General features: G+C 41.1%; 3 protein-coding genes across 6 annotated transcripts in view; 2 read left to right on the top strand and 1 right to left on the bottom strand.

Annotated features, from left to right (window-relative positions):
* Positions 1 to 159: 159 nt before the first annotated feature.
* On the top strand, positions 160 to 1,133 carry smim8 (small integral membrane protein 8). Its single transcript, XM_061091619.1, has 2 exons — positions 160 to 407; positions 881 to 1,133. The coding sequence occupies exons 1-2, from the start codon at positions 279 to 281 to the stop codon at positions 1,037 to 1,039; spliced, it is 288 nt and encodes a 95-aa protein (XP_060947602.1). The 5' UTR covers positions 160 to 278; the 3' UTR covers positions 1,040 to 1,133.
* Positions 1,134 to 2,394: 1,261 nt separating this feature from the next.
* On the bottom strand, positions 2,395 to 15,671 carry ddx51 (DEAD (Asp-Glu-Ala-Asp) box polypeptide 51). 2 transcript variants are annotated; one of them, XM_061091760.1, is made up of 16 exons: positions 15,483 to 15,671; positions 14,155 to 14,492; positions 12,986 to 13,155; positions 12,719 to 12,869; positions 12,322 to 12,467; positions 12,142 to 12,213; positions 11,955 to 12,061; positions 11,611 to 11,719; positions 11,056 to 11,201; positions 5,102 to 5,294; positions 4,882 to 4,997; positions 4,682 to 4,798; positions 3,871 to 3,972; positions 3,681 to 3,744; positions 3,466 to 3,600; positions 2,395 to 3,283 (listed from the first exon to the last, which is right to left on the bottom strand). In XM_061091760.1, exons 1-16 carry the CDS (start codon positions 15,503 to 15,505, stop codon positions 3,266 to 3,268), a joined length of 2,007 nt encoding a protein of 668 aa, XP_060947743.1. In that variant the 5' UTR covers positions 15,506 to 15,671; the 3' UTR covers positions 2,395 to 3,265. The 2 variants fall into 2 exon arrangements, with proteins under 2 accessions (XP_060947743.1, XP_060947744.1); XM_061091761.1 differs by having other exon boundaries at positions 12,986 to 13,131.
* Positions 15,672 to 17,270: 1,599 nt separating this feature from the next.
* The window catches only part of gopc (golgi-associated PDZ and coiled-coil motif containing), a 29,034-nt gene continuing 19,178 nt past the window's right edge, over positions 17,271 to 27,126 (top strand). Inside the window, exons 1-9 of one of the 3 annotated variants that reach the window (XM_061091241.1) lie at positions 17,271 to 17,374; positions 17,557 to 17,899; positions 19,304 to 19,468; positions 20,452 to 20,475; positions 22,615 to 22,790; positions 24,255 to 24,420; positions 24,509 to 24,604; positions 26,133 to 26,297; positions 26,376 to 26,541. In XM_061091241.1, coding sequence (XP_060947224.1) covers positions 17,639 to 17,899; positions 19,304 to 19,468; positions 20,452 to 20,475; positions 22,615 to 22,790; positions 24,255 to 24,420; positions 24,509 to 24,604; positions 26,133 to 26,297; positions 26,376 to 26,541 — 1,219 coding nt within the window. In that variant the 5' untranslated portion in view covers positions 17,271 to 17,374; positions 17,557 to 17,638. Of the gene's footprint in view, positions 17,900 to 19,303; positions 19,469 to 20,451; positions 20,476 to 22,614; positions 22,791 to 24,254; positions 24,421 to 24,508; positions 24,605 to 26,132; positions 26,298 to 26,375; positions 26,542 to 27,126 lie in introns of all 3 variants that reach the window. The other 2 variants (XM_061091240.1, XM_061091242.1) reach the window with 2 other exon arrangements.

Raw genomic sequence — 27,126 nt, 5'->3', positions numbered from 1 at the left:
ATTTCAGTCCATGATTAAGAACACATCACACGCATTACGCACAATGGAAAGAAATGTGCCAGCAGTGGGATGTCTCTCATAACCAGTCGGGGGCGCTGTGACGGTGCACACCACGTACTCTTCTCCTATCGTGCCCTCTCATTTCAGTCTTCCCTGACTCTGACGCATCATTGTGCGCGAGAAGGCGACATAGTCTTTATATATGTCTACGGTCCAGTCAATGTGATCCATGATCATTTAGGTAACCACAGAGCTGTTGTGCATACGTGTGAGCAGACATGTCACCTAAAGAGGACTGTAAAGTGAAGGAGAGTCCCGTGGAAAAAAGCTACAGGACGCCAGGGCTTAGGGGTGCGAGGACTACCTCACTGTTCCGAGCGGTCAACCCTGAGCTCTTCATCAAACCTGTAAGACGCAGTGCCTGTGTCCGAAATTACGAACTAATCAATATTTACCCAACTATATAGTGAGTTCACCTTTTATAGTAGTTTATAGTGTACCACCGATGCGGAGAGACGAGAAGAGTGGGGGCAGCAGGAACAGCCCAACCTGTTAGACAAATGTAGCGGAGCATCATAAGACAAACTGCAGCAAACAAGTTTATGACTTGATGTTAAAAAGTCAGTTTTCTCATCACGAGACAAATAAATATCAGATTCTCAAAGTTCGTAATATCCAATTTGCATTGAATGTAGCATGACTGTTGTACGTCATAATCCTGCGACAATTACGTCATTATCGGTGCATAGAAAATGCGTTGTTTTTTTTATGGAACAGTAAACCATTATTTTGGATTAAGCACGATTAGCATTATCACTTAACATCAGGCTGATTCAACTCCAAAGCCGTCTTTGTAACATTTAACTATGTTGTTTTGTAGAATAAACCAGTGATGATGTTTGGACTGGTGACCATGACTCTCTGTATTGGATACCTGGGCTATCTGCACGCAATGAAAGAGAATGACCAGCAGCTTTATGAAACCATCAACAGTGAAGGGGAGAGATGCACGAGGAGGAAGACGTCCAAATGGGAGTGATGGCTCATCATTTTCTAAAGTACTCTTGAGTGTGTTTGTGGGTGTGTTGATGTGCTGTAAGAACACAGTGAATTAAAAACCTGACTTGACTCAACCAAGGACATGTCTCTAAATGCTTCCATCAAACAAAGTTTACACTGTACAAGCTTATAGTGTCCGATAAGCTCCTTTACTGTTTGTCATGATAAATCAAACATTGTTTCAAACTGTAGGCTGGATAAAACATGACTTCTGGCAACTTGTGAAGGACAGTTGTCATTAATTGAATGTATGATACAAGTTTACCTAAAGTTGATTCAGATGATTAATACAAAATATTTGCGGCCTTAATTTGTCTACATTCGAACCTCAGCAGTGGTCTGTGGGTATGAAGAAACCATTATAATACACGTAAAATTAAAAATTCTAATAGACTATTGCATTTAGCCTCACTGAAGAAACCAGAGCCTGCTCATTAACATTACATCTAGTTCAATGTGTTTATTAATGAGCAGATGGTAAATCATAGAGTAAGAAATTCCCAAAAATATTTTATGAGAATGAATTACATGAATCATAGTACATCACTCTCCAACCACAAAAACTTCACATATCACTTCATATTTATTGAGTTCTCTTTCTACAGAAACTGTAAATTATTATAGTTTGTGGATTCATAATTTGGGGCTTATTAACTTATTTGTCTTAAATTATGTTTTTTTGCTGACATTGATGAACTGATCAGTTTGTAGCTTGACAGGCTAATGAGCCATTTCATGGACTCCATGGTGAAAATGACCTCAGCTCCTTTCCAATTGTTGAGATCTTCACAGGGGAGCTGTCTTTGTGAAGATAAAATCAGCAGCTTCACCATACCAGTGTTAATTTTGGCAGCTATTTTTGATTTAGTCTTAGTCTTAGTCTTTTGACGAAAATGCATATTAGTTTTAGTCTAGTTTTAGTCATTTTTATCCTTCTTAGTTTTAGTCGACGAAAACAAATTACATTTTAGTCTAGTTTTAGTCGACGAAAACAAATTACATTTTAGTCTAGTTTTAGTCACATTTAATAGCCACATTAAACTCCTTATCTTCCCTTCTCAGGTCCAGGGACCCCCTGTGTTGTGTCTACAACTGCGTACTAGTCTAGCTTGCAGTACTTAGGTTGTCCATTAGATGTCCCTCCTATAGGTCTATAGCAGGGGTCGGCAACCTTTACTATCAAAAGAGCCATTTTGCCCCCTCTTCCCCCAAATAAAATTTGTCTGGAGCCGCAAAACATATTTGATAACAAAGCTGATAAAATTTTATATAAAGTTATACTATACTAATCTGTAGATTATTGCATTTATGAAATTATAGAACAACAATAAAGAAAACTGTTGACATTTTATTTATTTTGACCTGTTACAACAAAGGGAAACACCAAATGATTATGAAGAGGAGAAGAAAATACACAGGCAAGTGTAGGCCTACTTTGAAATAAATTAAACGCTGAACTATGTAGGGTTATTTGAGTCATCCCCATATTTGTGGGAAATGTATGAAATAAGAAGTACCCTATTTTGAAATAAATAAAAACATATAGCTGCAGCCTACATATTTTAGTTGGCGAAATGTGAAAAAAAAAAGTGAAAGCAGATCAGACTGGAGGCGGACAGTGAAACTGCAGCTCGGTAGAAACCAACTGCAGCTTTTGCTCTGATCCAGAAGCTGCGGCGCTGATCTCAGAGCAGCTGAGACCAGAGAAACTCTGTGTTTTCACTGTTTCCATAGTTAAGAAGCAGCCGGTGAGTCAGTGACCGGCCTGCTTCAAGTGAACGAGCTTTGATCTCACTGTGTCTCTCTGAGCGAGTAAGCGGGGGCGGAGCCGCGGGACCGGAGCACACACACACAGACACACACACTCGCCGCTCCAGGTACTTCATGACGGCCGGATACGATTATGTTTTTAAAAATTGTTGTGACTTAGTCAACCGCCAACATTATCGTTTCGTCTCGTCTCGTTAACGAAAATTAAAATAGATTTCGTCATAGTTTTTATTTTCAAAGATCCGTTTTCGTTTCGTCTTCGTCTCGTCTTAGTCATGGGAAAAGGGGCGTTAACGAATATTTTTCGTTATCGTCAACGAAATTAACACTGCACCATACAAACTTCAGTTTTATTAAACATTAGTAACAACCAACAGCAGATAAAATGCATGGTAAGGGGCAGATGTTAACAGCAGGAAATGTTGGTGTTGATCCATTATGTGGCTCTCTCATCCTGTGGAGTGAAACAAAAGGGCAGTGATCTGAGATTGTGGAGCTTCAAATGTCATAAGCAAAGGACCTAGTATTGACTGCTTAGCAAGTACATGAAAATAAAATCATTGCTATCCATTAATTTAATGATTGAAGATTAATTAGTTTTATTCAATCATACTTTAAGTTTGTCTGAGGTGGTACCTTAATAACCATAGCCAACTCCTGCAGTGTTTGTTCATATCGGGGTTCCATACTCTGGAGGTTCTCAGGTTTAACAATCTGCTTTTGAATCCCAGGACTTCCTGCTTCCATCACCATCTGAAGGAAGCTTTTCTCCTGAGAAGGCAAACATAAATCTCACTTTACACTGCCTTCAAGGTTTGTTTATAATGCTTATTTATGTACAAGTGTTTCACCTGAACTCGGAGTAGAAGGGTGAAGGCCAGGCCTGTTTTTCCTGCTCTTGCTGTTCTTCCAATCCTTCATAAAAAGAAGTCAGGACAGATTCATTACACAATGGAAAATACAAATTAGCTCTTATTCTACAAACGGCAGTGCCTTAAAAAAATAGTAAGCAGTTATATACCTACAAAAGGGACAGCTCACCTGTGAATGTATGTCCTGATGTATTGTGGTGCATCGTAATTCACAACACATTTGACTCTGTTAATGTCAATTCCTCTGGCAGCTGCATCGGTGCAGACCAACCTTTGAGAGGACACAAGTCATTTATCCTTTATGCCAAGGAGTTAATCAACGGTTGACAACAAGCTGGATTCAATGTATAAATATTCCATTTAGTGTTCTTTATACATTTACAACATATCAACTACTAATGTGTTTACTTAGAACGTCAATGAGCCATAATGACTCCATAGCTACTTGCAGTGTCAACCTCCCAACTGATATTTGTTTCTTTGTTATATAATGTTGCCTTAACTTTATTGTTCAAAGAATTGTAACCAAGACATGTAGTGTTACATTTTACAGTAGACTAAGTACTGAATGGACTGTTTTTAAGTTACCAAAAACATATTTTTGACATTACAATTGTTTTCATAACAACATTGTTTCTTAGGGAGTGTTCACTGCTTAATGTACTCTGTTGCCATGATTCCTCTCTATCTGTTGTCAACTATCACATGCTTTTATCACTCAGATCACACAGTCTCTCTGGAGGCCTCTTCCCAATGGATTTTGAAGCTTTAGAAATTGTGAAATAGCAACAAACCCTCAGTATTTTTTACCATAAGTTTCATTGAATTATTGATTTTTGGGGTGTTCCTCTAACATACACAATGCTTGAGGAGGTTGCTGGAACAAAATATAGTTATTCGCAGCATTAGTGTACAGGAAGTGATCTATGATACTTTTGCGATCTACTATGTTCTTACACAGCACACACACGTACACTCACAGTTGGATTTTTCCTTGTTCAAATTCTTTCAGCTTCTTCTTTCTCTCTCCAGGTGACAGGCGTGAGGAGAACTCGGCAGCATTAATTCCACCAAAGAGCTGTACTAGGAGGAACAGTCTGAGGAGGAAAGAAGGTCAAATAAAAAGTATGAAGAGGCTTGAAAATTGGAAAAAAAAAATTACGCAACAGCTCTCACCCACCTGTGTGCAGTCTCTCTGGAATTGGTGAAGCAGAGGATGGGGCTGAGCTTCATTCGTAGGAGGAAGTGAAGGATGAGGAGGGGTTTGCTGCTTAATGTACAGGGAACATAGTGCTCCTAAAAACACAAAGGTGCAGGTGTTCAAAAGGTCACATATTTGCTCCATATTTCTCTCCACTTACATGTTTGCCTGTGCTCAATCCTGATTTGTCATCTCTTACCGTCAGGCCTTGGGGAAAGTCAAACCGCTCTTGTTTGTGGGTGGGGACTGCAGGTGTGGTGATGTTGCTGCATCTGTGGAGGGAGCTAAAGAGTCTGGGCTGGTGGAGGCCCAGCTGCTGAAGCTTTTCTGGGTTTTGTGTGAGTGTGGCAGAAAACAGCAGCTTCTGTAGTGGCATCTGAGGTGGAGACAGACTGAGAGGAGACATGGGCAAGGTTACTGATGATGCCCGTAAACAATTTGTTTTATTGCCTGCAAGACTGCTTGTAAATCAGGCTGGCATGTGTGTGACATGCAACAGAGAGGCAGTGGACATGGACGTGTTGAACCAGATAGAGTTAACGAGTTCCATTGCTCCTTAATCTTTTTTCCAGTAAAAGGCCATTGGGGGAGATTGTGGTGTTTTTGGTCTTTATTTCGTTTTTCTTATTGTAAATTATATTATTTTCACACATTTTAATGGTTAAAGGTTCACCATAGTTTATAGTTTGGTGTTTTTGTGGGTTTTTCTAATGTAATTCCTCACCGGTGTCTTGTCCCTGGCGCCATGGCCAGCAGGAATTTTAAAACTCTAACCCGCAAACACAGCATTCAAATCTCTGCCACTTTCCCCTGCAGCGAGCAGAACATTTGCCTCGCTGAGGGGGAGAAGGTTGGCCACAGCAGCGTTGTTTTCCTGGATCGGGTGGAAAAGGTGAACTCAGTCGTCGAGACAGGAATCACCGTGAATGATTATTTTGTACAGGTGCTGCCTTTGTCCCAATCCGGCACCAGGGTGGTCCTGTCCAATGTCGCTCCCTTCATCACCGATGGGTTCCTCCGTAGAGAGCAGTCCAGAAACGGCAAGGTAGAGTCCCCGATCAGAAAGATGCTGTCTGGATGCAAGTCTCCATTACTGAAGTATGTAGTGTCTCACCGCAGATAGCTCAAAGCAAAAAGACAACTGAGCAGTGATGGAAAAGGCCGAAATGTGTGTTTTAATTAACTAATTGGTTTCTATTTTAGTTTTTAACATCTCACTCACCATGGATGTTCTTAGAGTAGTCTTGTTTTAACAAGAAACAGATTTTAATAAGGAGTCCGACTGGAGGAGGGAGTGAAGTGTTGAGACATTTTAAGTCACAACACTTCTGAGTGGAGGAGTCCTCCTCCGGGGTCCTCTTCTCCAGAGCTTTTAAGCCAAACTCGCTGGAGGTCCAGCATTGTATCTAGGAGAGGCTTCTTTTAGACAAAGCTCATTTCCGCCATTTTACGGCTGTTTGAATCAATGTTTATGGTCCAACAACGGGTGCAGAGAGGAATCAGTTTTTACCCAAAGTTAATGATGTTGTGAATGGCTGTGCCACGGAAGATTTTTTATTCTTGTTTTTTTTTTCCACTGCACTGAAGATGCAACTTTAGACCACAACCATTTAGAGCCTCATCCAGCCTCTCATTACACCTTAAAGCAGCTGGTCTGCTCTCACACCCTGGTGGATGTGTGGAGGAGGATGCACCCAGACTGCAGACAGTACAGCCGTGGCCAAAAGTTTTGAGAATGACACAAATATACATTTTCACAAAGTCTGCTGCCTCAGTTTTTATAATGGCAATTTGCATATACTAAAGAATGTTATGAAGAGTGATCAGATGAATTGCAAATAATTGCAAAGTCCCTCTTTGCCACGAAAATGAACTTAATCCCCAAAAAAACATTTCGACCGCATTTCAGCCCTGCCTAGCAGACATCATATCAAAGATTCTTTTGTTAACACAGGGGAGAGTGTTGACGGGGACAAGTCTGGAGATCTTTCTGTCATGCTGATTGAGACAGAATAGCAGACTGGAAGCTTTAAAAGGAGGGTGGTGCTTGAAATCATTGTTCTTCCTATGTTAACCATGGTAACCTGCAAGGAAACACTTGCAGTCATCATTGCTTTGCACAAAAGGGCTTCACAGACCAGGATATTGCTGCCACTAAGATTGCACCTAAATATACCATTTATCGGATCATCAAGAACTTCAAGGAGAGAGGTTCAATTGTTGTCAAAAAGGCTTCAGGGCGCCCAAGAAAGTCCAGCAAGCGACAGGACCATCTCCCCTAAAGTTGATTCAGCTGCGGGATTGGGGCACCATTGGGTGCAGAGCTTGCTCAGGAATGGCAGCAGGCAGGTATGAGTGCATCTGCACGCACACTGAAGGCCAATTTATGCTTGAGCGTATTTTGTAAAACGGATAGATAAGACCGCCCTATCCGTCGTGAAACGCCCTCTCCGAGCGCTTCGGACAGCTTTTCGTACACCTCTGATTTTTCTTTACTCTCCGTGTTGTGTCGGAGAGCCCACGGACAGCTCTTGGCTGTGATTGGTCCGCGAACGACATCATTTCCATATGACGTCATTTCCGTACGACGTCATTTCTGTTCGACGTCATTTCCGGACCTGTAACTTCCTGATTCACAATAAACACATACACAACTACGATTCTACGATTAATGTGACGTGTGTGTTAAGCCAGCGGAGTTGTCCGGCTGACGGTGGCTCGTTAGAGCACTGACGGCATGTGTGCACGGTCACAGACGGTTAGAACGAGCTTTCAAAACGGCGCTAGCAGGCTAGGCTAGCGGGCTAGCAACCATGCTAACTGCGGTGGTAACAGTGCAAGAACCCGCCGTCACGACTTTAATTCCACTTCTATCATGACACTGTTTCTATAATACCGCCAGGTTAGAAGCAAACACTGGGTAGCAGTTAGTGCCGGGAGTCCCTGCTGACTGTGTGTGGAAGCTGGGGGGAAGCTAGCTGGGATGGGAGCTAGCTAGCTACATGTAGCCTCAAGCAGATTCAAGCTGTGGAATCAGCAACACAGTTCGGAAACAAGACCGGGGAACCCCTGCGCTAAGAAACGATAACATCAGCATCTTGACCCGCTGGGTGTCACTTTATTTAGTTCTGTTAGTTGCCATGGTTCAGTGTGTGGGAGGCAGGCTGACAGAGAAATATAAACACAAGTGGACTTCTTCTTCCGATAATTGGGGTAGGCTTCTCTGAGCTCGTCTTCCGTTGCGCCACCTATGGGTTTGGCGGTGAATTTTTTCCGACGTACAGTGGTCGGAGAAGTAAATATCAAAAAGACTCTTCGCCCCCCGTCGAACCCTCTCCGAGAAACGGAGAAGTATATAAGAGCCTTGAGGCGAAGACGTTTGGATGATGGCCTGGTGTCAAGAAGGGCAGCAAAGAACCCATTTATCTCCACGAAAAACATCAGTGACAGACTGATATTCTGTCAAAGGCACAGGGATTGGACTGCTGAGGACTGGGGTTAAGTCATTTTTTCTGATGAATCCCCTTACTGATTGTTTGGGGCATCTTGAAAAAAGCTTGTCTGGAGAAGAAATGGTGAGCGCTACCATCAGTCCTGTGTCATGCCACCAGTAAAGCATCCTGACACCATTCATGTGTGGGGTTGCTTCTCAGCCAAGGGATTGGACTCACTAACAATTTTGCCAAAGAACACAGCCATGAATAAAGAATGGTACCAAAACATCTTCCGAGAGCAGCTTCTCCCAACCATCCAAGAACACTTTGGAGACAAACATTGCCTTTTCCAGCATGATGGAGCACATTGCCATAAGGCAAAAGTGATAACTAAGTGGCTCGGGGATTAAAACATTGAAATGTTGGGTCCATGGCTGGGAAACTCCCGCGACCTTAATCCCATTCAGAACTTGTGGTCAATCCTCAAGAGGCGGGTAGACAAACATAAAACCCACAAATTCTGACAAAGTCCAAGCATTGAATATGCAAGAATGGGCATTCTCAGTCAGGATGTGGCCCAGAAGTTGATTGACAGCATAACAGGGTGAATTGCAGAGGTCTTGAAAAAGATTAAGATACATTTATTTGTCCCAAACACATGCACAGACATGCACAAGCACACTCTGCTTTTAACCCATCTGGTGCAGGACACACAGAGCAGTGGGCAGCCATGTACGGCGCCCGGGGAGCAGATGTTGGGGGAGTAAGGTGCCTTGCTCAGGGGCACTAGACAGGGTAGGGAGAATCCTCTTGGATTTTTGGACAGATCAATCCAGGTTCGTCTTTTTGTTGTTTCTCCGTGGAGTCGAACCAGAGACTAACCAGAGACCTTTTCTGCCCATAGTCCAAGTTTCTGCCACTAGTCCACCGCCTCTCAAAGAAAAGAAGGGTCAACACTGCAAATATTGACTCTTGAAGAAATTGTCAATAAAATCCTTTGACACTTATGAAATGGTTGTAATTATATTCAGTATACCATAGTAACATCTGATAAAAAGATCTGAAAACACTGAAGCAACACACCAATACTTGTCACTCAAAACTTTTGGCCACGGCTGTACACCTGGTCTCACCTCAAGAGAGAGTAGTCTTCTCAGTCCTGCTAGATCATATTTATTGTCGTTTAAATGTCTTAAAAGCTTTGCTATCATGCCAGCTGGTTTTACTGATCATTCCTTGCTTTTATCTCATGTCTTTAACATAAATATTTAGCCCAAAAGTGCACATTGGCATTTAAATTCAGTTTTACCATTTGATAGAAATTTAGTTCTGGGGTCGTTTTAGACAGAGGAAGGTTGATTTTAACAGTCTTAAGGCTCCAGTACGCTACTCCGACACAGTGGCGCGTGGAGAGACAGACGGTTCCCACGGACTCTTTTTCATTTCTGCTTTTCCGACGACTGTACGTCCTGAAAACAATTCACCGCCAAACAGTAGGCGCAACGTAAGACGAGCTTAGAGAACGCTACCTCTATGTGCGTAGAAGAAGTCCACGTTTGTTTGTTTACCTCCTCCCGGCTTTCCTCACACACAGCGAACAATGTCAACTAACAGAACTTAAGGGTCTTTATTACAAGATGAACAACTCTTGTGGCAGTTAATCGTGATCAGTTCAATGGTTACACTTGAAAATATGCGCTGCTGTACTCTTAGCCCCGATGAGAGAGCAGCAGCTAGCCGCTGAGAGCTAGCTCGATTTGACGGTTCTCGACCTCTCACTCCGGTCGTGGTCACGCCCTCACTCTTGGAACCCCTCACCCAGACCCGGGTCTGTCCTGGTTCCCTTCCCCGTGGACTGAGGGTCCGTGTGCGGACATGAAGCCGAGCAGCGGAGGCTTAGCTCCGGCTGCTTCCTTCAGCTGCTAACATCTTCACTGTGCTGCGTTCAGGGCAACTCGGATATTCCGACCTCCTGCCACAAGTTGAACATGCAATAGTTTTCATCTATGAAAAAATGTAATTTACGAAATTCTTGATGATCAATTTATCGATCGTCTATTAATTATGCCCATCCCTGAAATGAACAACATAAAATATGAATATAACAAATTTCCATGACTTTTCCAAAACTTTTGGGAGATTATTTTTTTCCATGACTTTTCCAGGCCTGGAAAAACACATTTTAAAATTCCATGACTTTTCCAGGTTTTCCATGACCATACGAACCCTGATAACTATATGTAAAACTTTACAAACTGTGTTATCAAATTTGTTTTGTGGCTCCAGACGAATTTAATGGCGGAAGAGGGGGCAAAATGGCTCTTTTGATAGTTAACGTTACTGACCCCTGGTTTAGGCAAACATTTGTCAAATTTAACAGGATTCTCTCAAAGTGTTCTTCAAATAATGTGCTCACCAGTCAAAAAGTGTTTTGTGAGGTCAACAAATTCTAGTTCAGTTAATATTTGAGTCCAATTGAAGATTTGAAGAAATTCCCTCAAGGCTTTCATGTTCACAAGAATGGGAGGGTCGGACAGAGGTATGTTGCTAACATTGGTACAGCAGATAACTGTACAGCCCCGAAACATAATGTCTTTAGCCACTGGCTATCACCAGCGCAGAGGCATAAAGCTGAATGACAACTTCTGTTGGTGGAAAATCAGTTTCACCACTAAGACCTATGTCTTGATATTAATTTTAAGGAGACAATCTGACTCACCTGGCTGCTGTGATGTATGCAGGTTCAGTTCTCCTGAAGACGGACATTGCTCTTTGTTCACTTCCTGATCTGAACACTGCCCTCACCACATGATTGAGCCAAGACTGGTGCATGCTTTCAATCATCCTATCAGCCTCATCAATTATCTGCGTTGGATGAAAGAATGAAATCCACTTTAAAGAGGACACAAATGATAAATAGCAAATTCACTCCACTGTCCATTTTATCTTCTGTTGTGAACATTAGAGCAGCAACTAACAAATATTTGATAATCTCTCCCCCGTTTCCAGCTGTGCCAGACGCTTCCTGTCACCAAAATACCAAACAGCACAGTCATGCTCTGTGCATAATTGGTCATTTAACTTGATTTGCATGGAGCATCATGGTGCACGGAAACAGGCCACTATGTCATTGACTAGTAATTGCAAACCGTTCCACCACAGTGTGGCCTCAATGAGTCACTGCACACAACGCATGTCAAGCCCATTAGATAGGCTACATCATTTGAGTAAGTGAAAGATAATGGTTCAAGCTTCATAAGTATTACGAACTCACAAGAAACCTCAGATGTTTCAGACATAAGCCTGAATTCTTGTTGATGTGATCAACCAGTCGACCTGGAGTGGCCACAACAATGTCCACTAAACTGCGTCTTATGCCTCCCCTGGGAAAAAAAAGCAAAATTCAGGATAAAAAGAAATCTTTAAAAAAGGGACAGTTCAAATTCAAAATTCACTCATTATCTACCCACCAGTATGCCAATGGAGGGGTGGGTGGAGTCCACAAGTGTTTTGTGGACTCCACCCACCCCACAAGTGTTTTGTGGACTCAAACACTTCTCCCCTCCATTTGTATAGTGCAGCAGAAAGCACAAAGTGTTATGTTCTTTTTGTACTCACCTTTGTTCAGAGAGTGAAGCCTGCTCTGCAGAAAAGGACCTCTGACCAGCTAGCATCACCACTTTCAGAGTTGTTCCCTCAGCATATGATGTGAACACTTTGCAAACCTGCCCAAGAGAACATGTCCGCTTAGCTTATTCGTAATCTACAGCAAACACACAAGCCTTGAGTTTGAAGACATTCTGACCTGCTGAGCAAGCTCTTTGGTTGGCAACACAGCTAAAGCCCGGACTTCACACACCACCCGCTCCATCAACATCTGATGGTGGAAAAATCTTACCACATATTACACATGCTTCAATCATGCCATATATATGTACATACATGTGTACCCAAATGTACTTATAAGAGAAAGCAGGCAGCTTACCTGAATGACAGGTATCACAAATGCAAGAGTCTTGCCACTGCCTGTAGGTGCAGACACACAGATATCTCTTGGCTTGTAGCCACCGCGTCCGATAAGCAGCCCTAGCTGCATGCTCTCCAAGATGGCAGGAATAACCTCTGCTTGCACTGTGAAAACATCACAGTAACTATTCACAACTTTTATTCTGTAAGTGTATAGTCATAACACTCATGGTTCAAAAACATGAGGGCCTTAGAGCGCAACAGAATATTTATCTATTATAGGGCCTTTTTTTAAATACACAAATATTACCTGGAATTTATAAATTAAGATAAGGATTCATGAATAATACAAATTCTCAAAAACGTACAACTTGAAAACTAACAAATACACGGATTGATTCAGCCAGGTCTATTACCAGGAAAGAAGTGCTGAATTCCATTATTCTGTAGTTTTTTCACAAGTGGCGCACACAGCTGGGAGATGTCAGAGATGGGGACCTGGTTGTTTTTGATGTCTCTGTGAATCACATCAGGCTGAGCAAGCCACTGTGGCAGGACCCTTTGTATCTGTAAAACACAGGAATAAACACTCTATATGAAGTACAAGCATATATGGTTCCCAGATGAGCACTGCTAATCATATTGTTGACTCCTACTTCAGCACCATCAAAGTAACACCTTACCTTTTGGAAAGGCTTGTTTTCAAATCCTCCCACGACTGTGAATCCAATTGGAGTGGATGACAGCTCTGTGGTTTGCTTTAATAGGTAATTGTCTGCCTCTGCTGCTTCACTGTCCTCTGGTTCATCTCTTCCAGTCACAGGAGGCTCTGACGGACATTGAGGTGAATTGTCTAACAGATCCAAACAAAGATTTTTACAATATTGAACCATATTCAAGCATTTCAAGTCCATATAGAAATGTGTTTATTTGCAGCTTCCCAGCAGCAATGAAAGTGAGTAAAGTATTGAAAGGCAATGCAAAGAAATCCAACAACTTTTCTTGATGACTTACAAACCAGTAAAATAAAAAGACAGATTCATTCTACAGCAACATCAGAGTCATCCTGACTCACCTAGCCAATAACCACAAAACATGAAAAGAGCAGATTAATTAGACAATAATAAAGCGATCAGTCTAGTCGGAGCTGAATATGACACTCACATACAGTATGTTAACATGAACTTAGATCAGAATAAATATCTTTCTAATGATGGGAGGCACATTATATACAAAACAAGTGCATGATATTACTGACGGTTGGGTGCATTAGAGGATGACACTGGAAAGGGACCCTGAGGCAGCTGTGTGAAAGACAAAATCATTGTCTAAACGGGTCTCATTTCAATTAATTTTGGCATCATATTTAAAATCCCACATGTATTCAGATGACAGCATTACGATTCTTCAGTCAGACAAGGCTTTTTTGAACCTTGAAGGTGGACTGTTAAAGACTCACAATAGAAGTCTGGATAACACATGACATTTTTCATAAGAAAAAAATTATGAATGTCACACAGCTCCGTCGCAGTCACTCAAGCACGACGTTTCTGACTTAGAGGAACCATAACAAATCGCAGGAGTTGTTTTTTTCCAGAGTTGTTGGGTCGGTAGACATGCCAGATACCCAAATTAACGTGTAGAAGCAATACAAAAGGGGAATTTTCATAATATGTCCCCTTTAATGCTTAGAAGTGGAGGGTGAGGTGAGGGGATATCAGCTGCAACATGCAACCTCACGACTAGATATTACTAAACCCCACACACTGAACTTTTAAGATCAATTATTTAATGAGACACAATGAGGTGAAAGACAAAAAGCAGAGAGGGACAGCGGAGTCTGTGTACACACCTGTAGGATTCTTTTTTTTCTTTTTCGGTCTCACATTCACACCTTTCTTATTAATTTTCTCTTTGACAGGCTCATCATGGTTTGCAGAGCTCAACTCACACAAAGGAGCTACTTCTGAATTCCTCTTTTTGTTGTGTTGAGGCTCCTGAATGCTGTCCTTGTCAGCTCTTCTTTTCTTTTTGTCAACCAGCTGTAGTGTCTGCTCCTCAAACAGGTCTGGTCTCTGTTCTGTCAAACTTTGTTTCTGCTTCTCTTTAGCCTTCTGCTGCAGTTTAGCAAGCAACACCTGAGACTGAGATTCTTTTGAGATGCTCCCATCTTCCTCCACTCCAAGATACCTGTGAGCAACAAGACAACATTTTTCAAATCCCATATGTCTGAAAAACAGAAAAGGCTCTAGTCTCCAACATAATTTTCTCTATTTGTGCAAGAGGGTTTCGCCTTTGAAGGGTCAGTCACTGCTCTGTGAGGCTTTGAAACCTGAAATATCATTTAAAATTAATCAAATACTTTGTGAATGACATGTTAAGATGCCGCAATAAACGAGTCATTAAAAAAATGTCTCTGAGCTTTAACTGTGTTCACACAGTGTGGTGGGAAAGCAGAAATGAGACCAGAAAATCTTGGCAACGACCAGGACAGTACATTAAAGTTGAATCTACCAGATATAAAACACAATACATTTTTATAGCTTTTCGAACTTCTTAACCCTAGAACACTAACGTACAATCAGTAACACATCACTAACGTCAGGTACATTTTACCCGATATAATACTTTTCATCAAAATATATTAATGCACAATAATACATGGCAATTTGAGGTAGTCTTCTTTTATTTTCCCCTATACAAAATAAACGAAAAAAAGGTTACTAAAATTTGTGAAAAATTAGGGAGTCGTTAAAGAAAAATTCCCCAAAAAATATATAATAGAGCTGGGAACTTGTGTTTCGGTCCAGCCGCAGTTCCTGGGACATGTCCGGTGAAGGCACAGTCTCCATGCATCATTTACAACTTATATTGTATTCAACAAATATTTTACACTCTGTCACTAACGTCGGGTGAAAATCACCCGAACACGTGGCTATTGAAAATAACATGGATGGGAGCAGGGAAACTAGCCGACCTTGTGAGCAGACTGATGCTACCTAAGGACCCACGCTACTCACAGCAGCAACACAATGAAAATCCCATGACCACACTAGCGTGGGTTAAATTCACCCGGCGTTAGTGTTCTAGAAACCTTTAATATAAAATACTTTTATCCGCCAGTATCATGCAGTAAATGGTCTGAAAAACAAGCGATGTGAGCGAAAAAAACAAGCCTACCTATTCACAAGAAACAGAGACATGTCTGAAGCGAGATGAAACGCGCCTACTGAAACGCTGCAAGTGCTTGTTTCAATTACTTTGAAAGGTTAGTGTTGACTAAATATTATCTCCGTCCAGATTCGAAGTCTTTTAAGTTATGTAACAGTCAGCCTTCATAGTCCCACATTTCCTCGTGTGTTGGGTCGATCGCTGACAGCGTGCATTTCTTCTTTGAGGTTTATTGGCTGTCGGCAAAAAAACGAATTGGTGCATTACCTCCACCAACTGGTAGGGAGGGCCTCGTGCGGTTGATGCTGTTAATTTTTTTTTACTGGGTGCGTTTGACTTAAGGTGGTTTTTCCATGATAGTGCTATCATCCATTTTGCCTGTAGCAAACATAATTCACCCAAAATTAGCTTCTCCTTCCGTAATGTATGTTCTTTTGAACAGCAACCTAAGATGAAAAGCTTGGTCTCCATTGTTAATTGTATTGACAAAATAACTTCTATTATATATTTTACCTCTGCCCAGAACCTTTCGATCTTATCACATTCCAAGACACAATGAAAAAAGGTTCCCTCAGATTAAAAAGAGAGAATTTAAAGGCTCCAGAACCAATTTTACAATGCTAAAATATCATCCATTAAAACAAACACAGCACACTTTAAGAAACACTGCAAGCGATATAATAAAACAAAATGACAACGAGGGCCTCTAGTTTATGGAGCCAAAAACTCACGTCTTTCAGATTAGGACGAGTGGGCACAGAAATTAGCTGGGTAAAATGCAGGTCAGAGGACAGCTCCTTAAGAGCTTCGGAGGCATCAGTTGACCAATCTAAATTAAAATCACCCAATACAATTACTTCTGTCAGAAAGAGGAATAAGAAGTTCTGCAATCTTGTTTAGAGCCATAGTCGGGGCACTAGGGGGTCTGTAAACTCCAATGACAATAATGGAATTTTTGTAACCAAGGTCAATATTTAGGGAAATTAATTCAAAACATTTTGGGATGGATACAGCGTTTAAAATAGCAGCAGCATAAGTGCTTTTAACATCGACAGCAACACCACCACCCCTGCTGGCCCTATCAGATCTGGAAATATTGGTTGGTTGGCCCTATATCAATAACCTGACCTTTGGTACTGCTAAGAGAGAGTATCTGTGGAATTTAGACAGGCAATATTCTCCTGTACAGATATAATCTGTTATATACAATATACATTCATATACTGCCATAGACAGTAATGTGTAAGGATGTTAAAAAAATCCTCAACAAGTATCACCACAGTCAGTTTCATCCCACTGTAGAGCAGATCTTGTTTATGAAATATATGAAACACTATATAGAGTACAAAAAACTAAAGTAAGATTCATGTGGACCCTAGCTGACAGCGGCATTGAGGGAAATTAAATGGAATTAATAGGAATTAACTATAGAGGTAACGTTCAGTAAGGACGAAGCCAAAACAATAATAAGGAGTAGCATGATGACGGAATGGCAAAAACAATGGGATGAGGGAGGAAAACAATACTAGAGAACAAACAGTTATAGCAAGGCTAAGATTAGGACACACAGGACTAAATAATTTTAGTTTTTAAAAGGTTTTGTTTGTTTCTATGCATTTCCGCAGACCAAACACCCGAACTCCAGCAGGGTAGGTGGCGGTAATGCACCCTTAATGTTAGGTGCCACCCGCCATTAAACAACGAAGAAGAAGAAGAAGAAGAAGAAGAAGAAGAAGAAGAAGAAGAAGAAGAAGAAGAAGAAGAAGAAGAAGAAGAAGAAGAAGAAGAAGAAGAAGAAGAAGAAGAAGAAGAAGAAGAAGAAGAAGAAGAAGAAGAAGAAGAAGAAGAAGAGAAGACGGCTATGTTATCCACTGCTCCTCCCTGCATCCAGGCAGACCAGAGTAGATATCTCAGATTTAGTCGGGTGTCCAATGTGGTCACTTCCTGGATAGACTGTTTTTCTTTATTTTTTTGAATTTGAAAAACGCATTTTGTCAGAATTCAGTCCACGAACCAAGTATACAGTTCAGCCATCGGATTCCTGTGTTATTACTTTATTATTTTCTTTATTTGTTGTTAACAGAGAGGAGATTCGTTAAGGTTGGTCACGATCAAAGTTGGCTAGTAAGCTAACGCTAACGGTAGGGCTGTGGTTTACTCAAGCCATGTCCGCTTCGGCTGGATGCTCCCCGGCGGGCCATAGCTCAGGCCCGGGTCCCGGAATTACCATATTTCGTTGGCTAGAAGTGCTGGAGAAAGAATTTGACAAGGCATTCGTGGACGTGGATCTCCTGCTCGGGGAAATAGACCCAGATCAGGTCGACATTACGTACGAGGGTCGGCAGAAGATGACCAGCCTAAGCTCCTGTTTTGCTCAGCTGTGTCATAAAACCCAGACGGTCTTCCAACTCAACCACAAACTAGAGGTCAGCATGTCATGTGCAATGCACGGTTAACGATGCACTGTAATTTAATGTATCATGCAGACTCCGCGAGTCACTCAGACTTTTGGCATCATGGTCCACTGATGTATTGTCACTTATCTGTCTGTTGTCTCACCGGTAAATGTCCTCTGACTGAAATATAATGGAACTCTAAAACCACGTTAAGAAGGCACATACTGCCGTCCACTGGTAGAGATCTATTTCTTATTGTCCTATTGGGCCATGTTAAAACGCCAGGCCACTCATATGTAACATGTGGAGATCCTGAGTAGAACTTGAAGGGAAGATGTCCCTGGATTGATAGAGAGGCAAGTGAAGCCAGCCATATCTGCTGCTGGATAACTCCCAATCTGACCTTAACGGAGCCCCTGAAGTCCCAAAAGATTGTATTTTGCAATCTTGTGAACATAAGATAAGACCATGTCTTTTGGGACTTCAGTGGCTCCAAGGATTCTCTAGATAAAGATTAATACCGTACAATATTATATAGAAAACCAAAAGTTCCAACAGACATACACGCTGTGGGGGTTGGGGGCAGGAAGAAGCATGTATTAATTAATTATTTAGTGGTTTAAACAGAAATCTCTAAAATGTCAAAGTTGCATCGGTTAACTTGGTTGTAGGCATATAATCATCAATATTGTTCAGTGGATTTCAAAACTCAACACCAGCTTTCAGACCCTGATGACATAGCTGTCATTACAATGTACAGGCAGTGATCTTACAGTGTTGAATTGTTGGTCATACATGTTGAAACTTTGTGCCTCTCTTGTGTGTGTGGAAGGAAATTTCAAATTCACTTATTTGACTTTATAAAAGATGTTCACAATCATTCCTGGCCCTGAGTGATGTTATTTGCAAGACGTCCCAAGACATCTGTAAAGGCCGGCGCATGCTTCTGCGTTTTCAGAGACACGCAAGGACACGCAAGAGCCCCTTGCGTGCCCCTTGCATGCTTGCGTACCCCTTCTTGCGTGCCTGCGTGCCTCGCCCAATTTTTGTAACTATACGACAAAGCTACGCAAGCCTCACGCAGCCCGCAAGGCTGTGATTGGTCTGCTAACTACATCCTTGCCAGAGTCACATTTCCGGTTTCGTGCCCCATAATACCGGCAGAAACCAAGGAAGATTTAGAAGAAAGAATATGGACCAAATAGAAGAGAGTTTGGCAGAAAAGATCCGAAAGTATGACCACTTGTATAACTCGTCATTGTCCCACTGCAACAAACTGTCCTATTGAGAGGCCCCTCAAAAGGAACCCTGCTGGGACTATTCTGCAATTTTCAGTCTGTTGCATCTGACTATATCTGACCATATCTAACTCTGGTGTCCTTCCCTAATGAGCTCTTTCTTCTTTCCTTCTATTGATCATCCCCTTCACTCTAGGCTCAGTTGGTGGACCTGCGTTCTGAGCTGACTGAGGCGAAAGGGGAGCGGGCGGTGGTAGAAAGAGAGGTCCATGACCAGCTCCTGCAGCTTCATGCTCTTCAGTTGCAACTGCACACTAAAAAAGGCCAAGCTGAGGACTCTGACACCATCAAGGACAGACTGGTAGGTGGGAGAAGGAGAGGCTATCAACAGCCTTTAAACTTACTTGATAATATTTTTACAATAGTCACACTATTGGTTTACCCTTTGTATTTATAATTATAGAGCAAGGTTTTACAATAAATAATTGTTTATTTTATGTTATGGCCATTGGTGTGTAGGGTTCAGGGGTTAGCATTTCTGAATTTGGAACAAGCCGCAAGGCACTTTTGTGTGTCTTTTGTAATGTCAATGATCTTGTCATTACTAAAACATCTACTTCACACAGAGGTTCTTTGATTTTGGAATCCAAGAGAATGTGATACATGGCGACTTTTACCAGTGGACTGATGAAGGTCCATGGCTTTCATCCCCAGATATAACTTGAACAATAGCTCCTGTGTGGAACTGCTTGTTAAACGCCATCTATCATGATGCTGGTTAGTTGGTTTCATTCATGCGAATTAGGTAGATTGGTAACAATAATTCCAGTTTCAACAGTTTAAATGCTTTTCCCTACATCATTTTAAAATGGCCCTAACCCCTATATATTTTTTATTTTCACAGCAACATTATCCTAACAGAAACATTTGCATGTAAATTTAATTCAACCAAATGTTTCTTTACTGACACTGCTTTGCAATTCAAGTGTAATTTTCAATCTTATGTCTTTGTTTTTCACTTCATGTTTTAAAGTTGAGCTTTTATACATAAATCCTTTGGAAATTATTAATATTTTAAAACAAAAACAATAATGTTATGCATCAAAAACAGAATGACAAATATTAACCCCAAAACGTGATTGCAAAACATGTGAGATGTGAACTTGTCACATTACATCGCTGCTGTGTCCTTGCTGCCTATTCCTGCTCTCTCATTATTTCCAATATCTTCAACTCAATTAGCTATATAGCCACCACTTAATTGGTTAACATTCTCACAATCTCTGTCGACTGTATTTCTGTAATCCCTGACTTCTCTCTGCTCTTCCTCTTTCCCCCCTTAAGCCTACACCACCAGTGGAAAAGATGGTAAGTTCAGGGCAAAGGAGTTCAGTAAATATAGAGCTATATAGAGACAAACAACCATTCACACTCACAGTCAATTTAGAGTCTCCAATTCCCCAGTCTACATGTTTTTGGACTGTGAGAAAAAAACCATGCCGACATTGGGTGAACATGCACCTTCACTGTCTGGTCACAATGGCAGTAACCAATGCACCACTGTGCTGCCCGCAAGGCGAAACAGTTTCTATAAATTCAATTACACCATAGAAGACACTCTCAGAAATTAGCCCTCTAAATATGGCAGATTTTCTTTTTACTGGGAAATTAGTAAAAATGTCAACAACAATGTTAACGAAAGAGAAACAATTATAAACCCTGTATCAGCTCTTTTGTCCAGATAGGCACCAAAATCGAGTTATTTTTTGTTCCATAACAATCAATCAATCAATCAAATTTTATTTGTATAGCCCATATTCACAAATCACAATTTGTCCCATAGGGCTTTAACATGGTGTGACATCCTCTGTCCTTAACCCTCAGCAAGAGTAAGGAAAAACTACTAAAAAGCCTTTTAACAGGTAAAAATATGTAGAAACCTCAGGAGAGCCACATGTGAGGGATCCCTCTCCCAGGACGGACAGAAGTGCAATAGATGTCAAGTGTAGGAAAACATCATCAGGATTAAAGTTTTGAGCAGCATCGATGAAGGTAAACATTTTGAAGGATAACTTCAATACTATATGTCAAGCAGTCCTGCTGCATCATAGTCTCTGGTCAGCAGCCAACAAGATCATGATCCAGTATCAGCCGCCGCCTCGGTCGTGGTCCACCACCATCCGATGCCAATGCGACAAAGGATCCTCCATTACCACTACGATCAGCCGGCACGATACAGAATCCACCAAACTGGATCCACCATTGCGACCTCTGATGCGCGATCCACAATCGTAATCCATGGTGCGGCCACAGCTGTGGCCCTGCATCTGCGGGCGATAAGGCACATAAACTCAGGGGAAGGGGTCAAGTTAGTAACATTTACTGATGAGATAAGAATTACTTTGATGTGATAAGGATGGAGAAGAGGAAAGAGAAGCTGGAAAGAGAAGCTGGAAAGAGAAGCTGGAAAGAGAAGCTCCGTGTTTCATGTCATGTGTCATAAATTCCCTTTACGCCTTAGCGTCATCAGGGGTTTGTGCCATGATGTCAATGATATAGGCCGAACTTGAGGATACACTGAGGCTCAAGGTAAATCTGACTGACTACTGGTTTGTATGGTAGTACGATGAAAACCATGTGGCCCACTCAGTAGATCAGACATCAATACCTCTATGCCTTTTTAAACTAAACGCTTCCTATTTTGGATCATAGGACTACTTACTTTCTGCCGCACTAATTAGCTCTAGCTATAAGCTTCATCGTAAAGGAGGGTTTTAAGTCTACTCTTAAACGAACAGATCGTCTCTGCTTCCCGAACTGAAAGTGAGAGATTATTCCACAGGAGTGGGGCTTGATGGCTGAAAGCTCTGGCTCCTACTCTACTTTTAGAGACTTTAGGGACGATAAGTAAGCCTGAATTCCGGGATCGGAATGCTCTAGTGGGTACTTACATCTCTTTAAGGTAAAAAGGCGCCATATTATTTAGGGCCTTGAAGGTGAGGAGGAGAATTTTAAATTCTATTCTTAATTTAACAGGAAGCCAGTGTAGCGATGTTAATATTGGAGAAATGTGCTCTCTTTTCTTGGTTCTCGTCAGGACACGTGCTGCGGCATTTTGGACAAGCTGCAGAGTCTTTAACGACTTACTTACGAGAAACAAAACTGATTAATTATTATGTTGCTGTGTGTGTACAGGCATGGTAACACACTAATCAGATTGGCTAAAAAATATTTAATTCTGGTTAAACATATTTTAACATTTAATCTGAAAGAAATTAATACTGTAGTTTCTAATAATCTTTTCCAAATCACTTTCCTTTTCCCAGTAGAAATTTCTGTTTTATGAACTGAAACAAAGGCATATTAATGAAATAGGTTGGTGTGAGTCAAATGGTGTGAAAACCACCTCTTCTATGAGGTGCTTTGTTTGACAACGAGAGTTGCACTGAGCCACTCACCTTGTGCTTGAACTATGTGTAGTTCTTAATTGTGATGTGCTTCTTTTAGGAAAAGGAGCTGGAGGCTAGTAAGAAGGAGAAATTAGTAGAGGCAAGGCTGGATGCTGAGGTGAGACTATATAAGAAGGAAAACGACGCTCTTCGCAGGCACATGGCAGTACTGCAGGCTGAAGTGTACGGCGCCAGACTGGCTGCCAAATACCTCGACAAGGAACTGGCTGGAAGGTGAGGAGTTGTAGTTGTATCTCAACCAGTAGGTTGAAGTTGAGTGTGCTTAGAAGTATTAAGATGCAGCATAATGAATTTCCACTCGTTACGAAGATAAAATTATTCTATAGATAAATTAAATGGTGAGACACTTAAAAAATGACACCAGAAGAGGACAATAGAAAGAAGGATAGTGTTAGAAAATGTAGGAAGAGATAGAAAAATAAGGGAAGAGCAATGTAGCATAGGTAAGGTAGCATATTCAGTATCCACCATGACCCAATAAACATTTGCTGCATGGATAACCAATTAATAAAACAAAAGGCAGAAGGGGAATTAGACAAATGTAGGTTATGACTAGGTAATCGATAGGATTGATCAATATACAACATTTGAATGTGAATTGATATCAGTGTAGGCAACTATTCCTATCATTAATAAATGTATCTATCTTGATGGCAAGTGAAATAAATAATAACATTGCTAGTTGCACTGTATGTATTTTTGTTTCCTGGAGGCTTTATGGTATGAAGATTGACTAGAGGTCATCCTGCAGGTCATAGGTACTGGTGGTCCTCATCCTGGTTCAATGAATGTCTGTTACAATGACAACATTACAAATTATATATTATCAATAAAATAATATAATAACCAGTGGTGTGGGCATGTTCACAATTTCTACTTTTGTACTGACAGTTTGAATGACATAGATTACCGAAACATAATCTTTCTCTCTTAATTCCTCCGACATTCAAAAAAGCCAACTCTTACAGCAGTTTATTCTAGTTACCTGTTTTTTTCTGTAGTAATGGGGAAGCCATGAATATTATGATATTCTGCTAAATATGTATATGCGAGAATGCATCACTAATGTTGAATATTTAAGTTAAAAGTGATCTATAGAAGAAAAGTAGGAGCCTTCAGCACATTACTTCAGAAAATGAGGCTACATCCATACAAATAGGTTTTCATAAAAAACAAGTCTTTTAGCTTAAAATAAGTAATATCTCTCCATCTCTGTCCATAAAAGTACACAAAATGTGTCGTGACCATTCATGTACACCGGGCATGTGCTTGCCGATGTAAATAGGAAGCTGATTGTCTACCCTGCAGTTGGTTGCATACTTACAGCAAATACTATGAAAGCGAAACAACAATGGTGAAAAATAAAATGTGGGATTTGTTTTCTTGGACTGACAATGCATAATTTTGCTATCACTGCTAGGACTTGAACTGTGACTAATAAGAACCAGGAAGGGAATGGGGGGACCTCGTCATCATTTCCAAAAGTCTTTTGTTTTTTGCCCGTCTAGATTACAACACGCCCCGATAGTTATCAAACTAAAATGGGGCCAGAAGTGTTTCTAAACTTCTCTGTTTCAGGCACTTAAAAACTCAAGAAGTTGGCAAAAATCTGAAATTACTAGAAAATGATTGGAAATGGAAAAATGTATAGACAGGCTTTTTGGGTTTTTCTTTTAGGGTGCAGCAGATCCAGTTACTAGGCCGTGATATGAAAGGGCCAGCACATGACAAGCTATGGAACCAGCTGGAGGCAGAGATTCACCTTCACCGTCATAAGACTGTCATCCGTGCATGTAGAGGTCGCAACGATCCTAAGAAACCTCTCCCCTCTCCAGTGGGGCATGTGAGTGTAAAACTTCAGAGCAAGTGAAACTGTTGATAACTTTTATTTGTGCTATCAAATTTGTGTTTATGTGTGAATGTAATTACAGAACCCAAACATACTGAAGAAAACCCAGGGAGTAGGCCCTATCAGGAAGGTGGTGCTAGTGAAAGATGATCATGAGGGGCTGGGAATCTCTATTACAGTAAGATTTTAAAAAAAATATTTAAAAAATGGATGAAAGTTTTTTTTCACTTAGTGGCTGTGACAGACTCTTGCGCTGATTTAAGTTTAGATAATATAGCAGCTGTACCCCAGGACAACTGATACCATCTTTGCAGTTGTGGTAGTCTAGTGGAGTTCCCAATGAGATGGTTTGTGGAGAGTCTGCTTGGCATCCCATATTGTAGAACATGTCTATAGCTGGTAGGTGTTATGGTAAATGATAGTGTATATATATAACGCATTTCTAGTCTTGATGACCACTCAAAGTGCTTTACAGTACAGTTTACCATTCACCCATTCACACACACATCAGATTATCAATCAAAGACCCACTTAAATCCATCTCCACACAGCAGTCCTTGGTGAAGTAAGGGGTAGTATTTTTCAGGAAGAGTATTGAAAAATAACTGCTGAATCTTCGACTCATCATTGTTTGAAATTAAATACAGGGAAAAGCAAACCCTTCTTGTCTTTGTAAGGGGCGTTCATTATGCTGAGGATAGGCAAAGTGATGTCAAAGGTGGAGACGTATTACAGAAAGTGATGAGGAGGTGTTTCTGTGTTTCAGCTCCGCTGCAGACTTTTTAAATAGTTTAAGCAATTCAAACCTACTACCTACACAAAAAACTGTTCAACCCACTGGAGGAAAGGGAAATAATGAAAAGGCATAATATGTCTCTTTCAAGGTAGAGAAATTATATTGGAACAATATCACCAATCAAGTGTGATTATTTTGTCTGAACCTATCGATAACATTATTATATGATGTTTTTAGTCATGTGGTTAACTATTCCCTCTATTTTAAGCCACTCCATTTAGCTTCATGATTAAATTACTGTATGTGGATACTTGCAGCCTATGATGAATGCTACAGGGCTGTTAAGGAATTGGAGGAGGCTGTTTGTGGCTAGGTTAGGCCCATTTAATATACAGAACCTTTGTGTTGCAGGTGGTGAATAGAGTGGCAATTGTTCACTGCCTGAAAGGCATTTTAGAAAAGGAAACCAAGCAGAAGTGTTGACGTTGAGAGCAGCTTTGAGACTTAAATCAACTCTGACAGTATATTTCATTAATTCATATGTCTGCAAACAGAGTCCCTGTAAAAGTACAGTCCGATTTGGTGTGAAATACTGTGAAGATAGACAAAAGCGTTGGCACTTCGATTCGACGACACATTTACAATTACTCCGACTATACAAAAATTAAGACAATTTATACATCTTGCGCTGGTGACAGCATCTGGAGCCAAAGTCTGTTGATTTCTAATCAAAATGTAACTCTTTAATTTGGTCCATGTCCTATTGCCTAACATGGACGAGGCAGGGTTTATGACATGAACTGCAGCCAACTACAAGATGTTTTGGGTACCTTTTTTAAGGAGCTGTCATGATTTCATTGGTTAACACAGCTGTCAGATAACTAAAACATTCCTGACATCAACATAAAATTGCCTTAAAGTTGATGCACTCATCCATAGGTACTAAGAGTTGTATGCGTGTTCTCATCAGGGTGGGAAGGAGCACGGTGTTCCCATTCTAATTTCAGAGATCCATCCAAGTCAGCCTGCAGACAGATGTGGAGGTCTGCATGTTGGAGATGCCATCCTTGCTGTCAACAGCATTAATTTGCGAGATGCTAAACACAAAGAGGCGGTCACTATTTTGTCCCAGCAGGTAATATACTGGAGGTTTGCACACATGTTCATTCTACTTTGTATCTCTTAACATGCTCATCCTGAATGTCTGTGTTAGCAAGGACAGATAGAGTTTGAGGTGGTATATGTGGCTCCAGAGGTGGACAGCGATGATGAGAATGTGGAGTATGAAGACGACAGTGGCCATCACTACCGACTTTACCTGGATGAACTGGAGGACAGCAGCACAGCGCCAACTATCAACAGCTCAGCATCATTGCAGGGTATGTGTTACAATCTTGGTTTGAACACTAATGAGATGTAAACAGACCCAGTGTTTAATTTATAAAATACATGTTTTATCTTTATTTAGGGAGCTTAACAATCCTTGTGCTGCTTTCAACTACATATGTTGGATTGCTAGAGTAAACTCATCTTTACCACAGATGGTGCAAGTATAAAGCTTGTCTATAGTCAGACAAGCCACAAAAATTTGCGGGGCCAGGTTCCTTTTATTACCTGGGTTGTGTGACAGGCAGCTCTAACGGGGGTCATGGGTGTCTGTTGGCTCTCAGCCAGTGAGAGGCCAGATTTCGAATTCAAGCAGCAGTTTATGACTTGCTATCACTGGTGTTTCCCTGAAGGAATGCGGGCACCCTCTTATCAAGATGCTAAAAACTCTAGCTTAGGCTTCTGGAGGCCCCTCCATTGTTCTATTTACCTGGCTTTAGATCACAACACTGAAAGGGAAAGTCCTGACTTTCCTCAGCAGGTGGAGTCGCTGTTGTGCCATTGGCCGTAGGCATTACGTTTTTGGGTTGTCCGTCCATCTGTACGAAAATCGGTCCGTTCGTCCCATATCTCAAGAT

This window comes from Limanda limanda, chromosome 18 (genome assembly GCF_963576545.1).
Source record: "Limanda limanda chromosome 18, fLimLim1.1, whole genome shotgun sequence".
NCBI lineage: Eukaryota > Metazoa > Chordata > Actinopteri > Pleuronectiformes > Pleuronectidae > Limanda > Limanda limanda.
The sequence above is the reverse complement of the archived record's forward strand: the minus strand, read 5'-3'. Positions and strand labels throughout refer to the sequence as shown.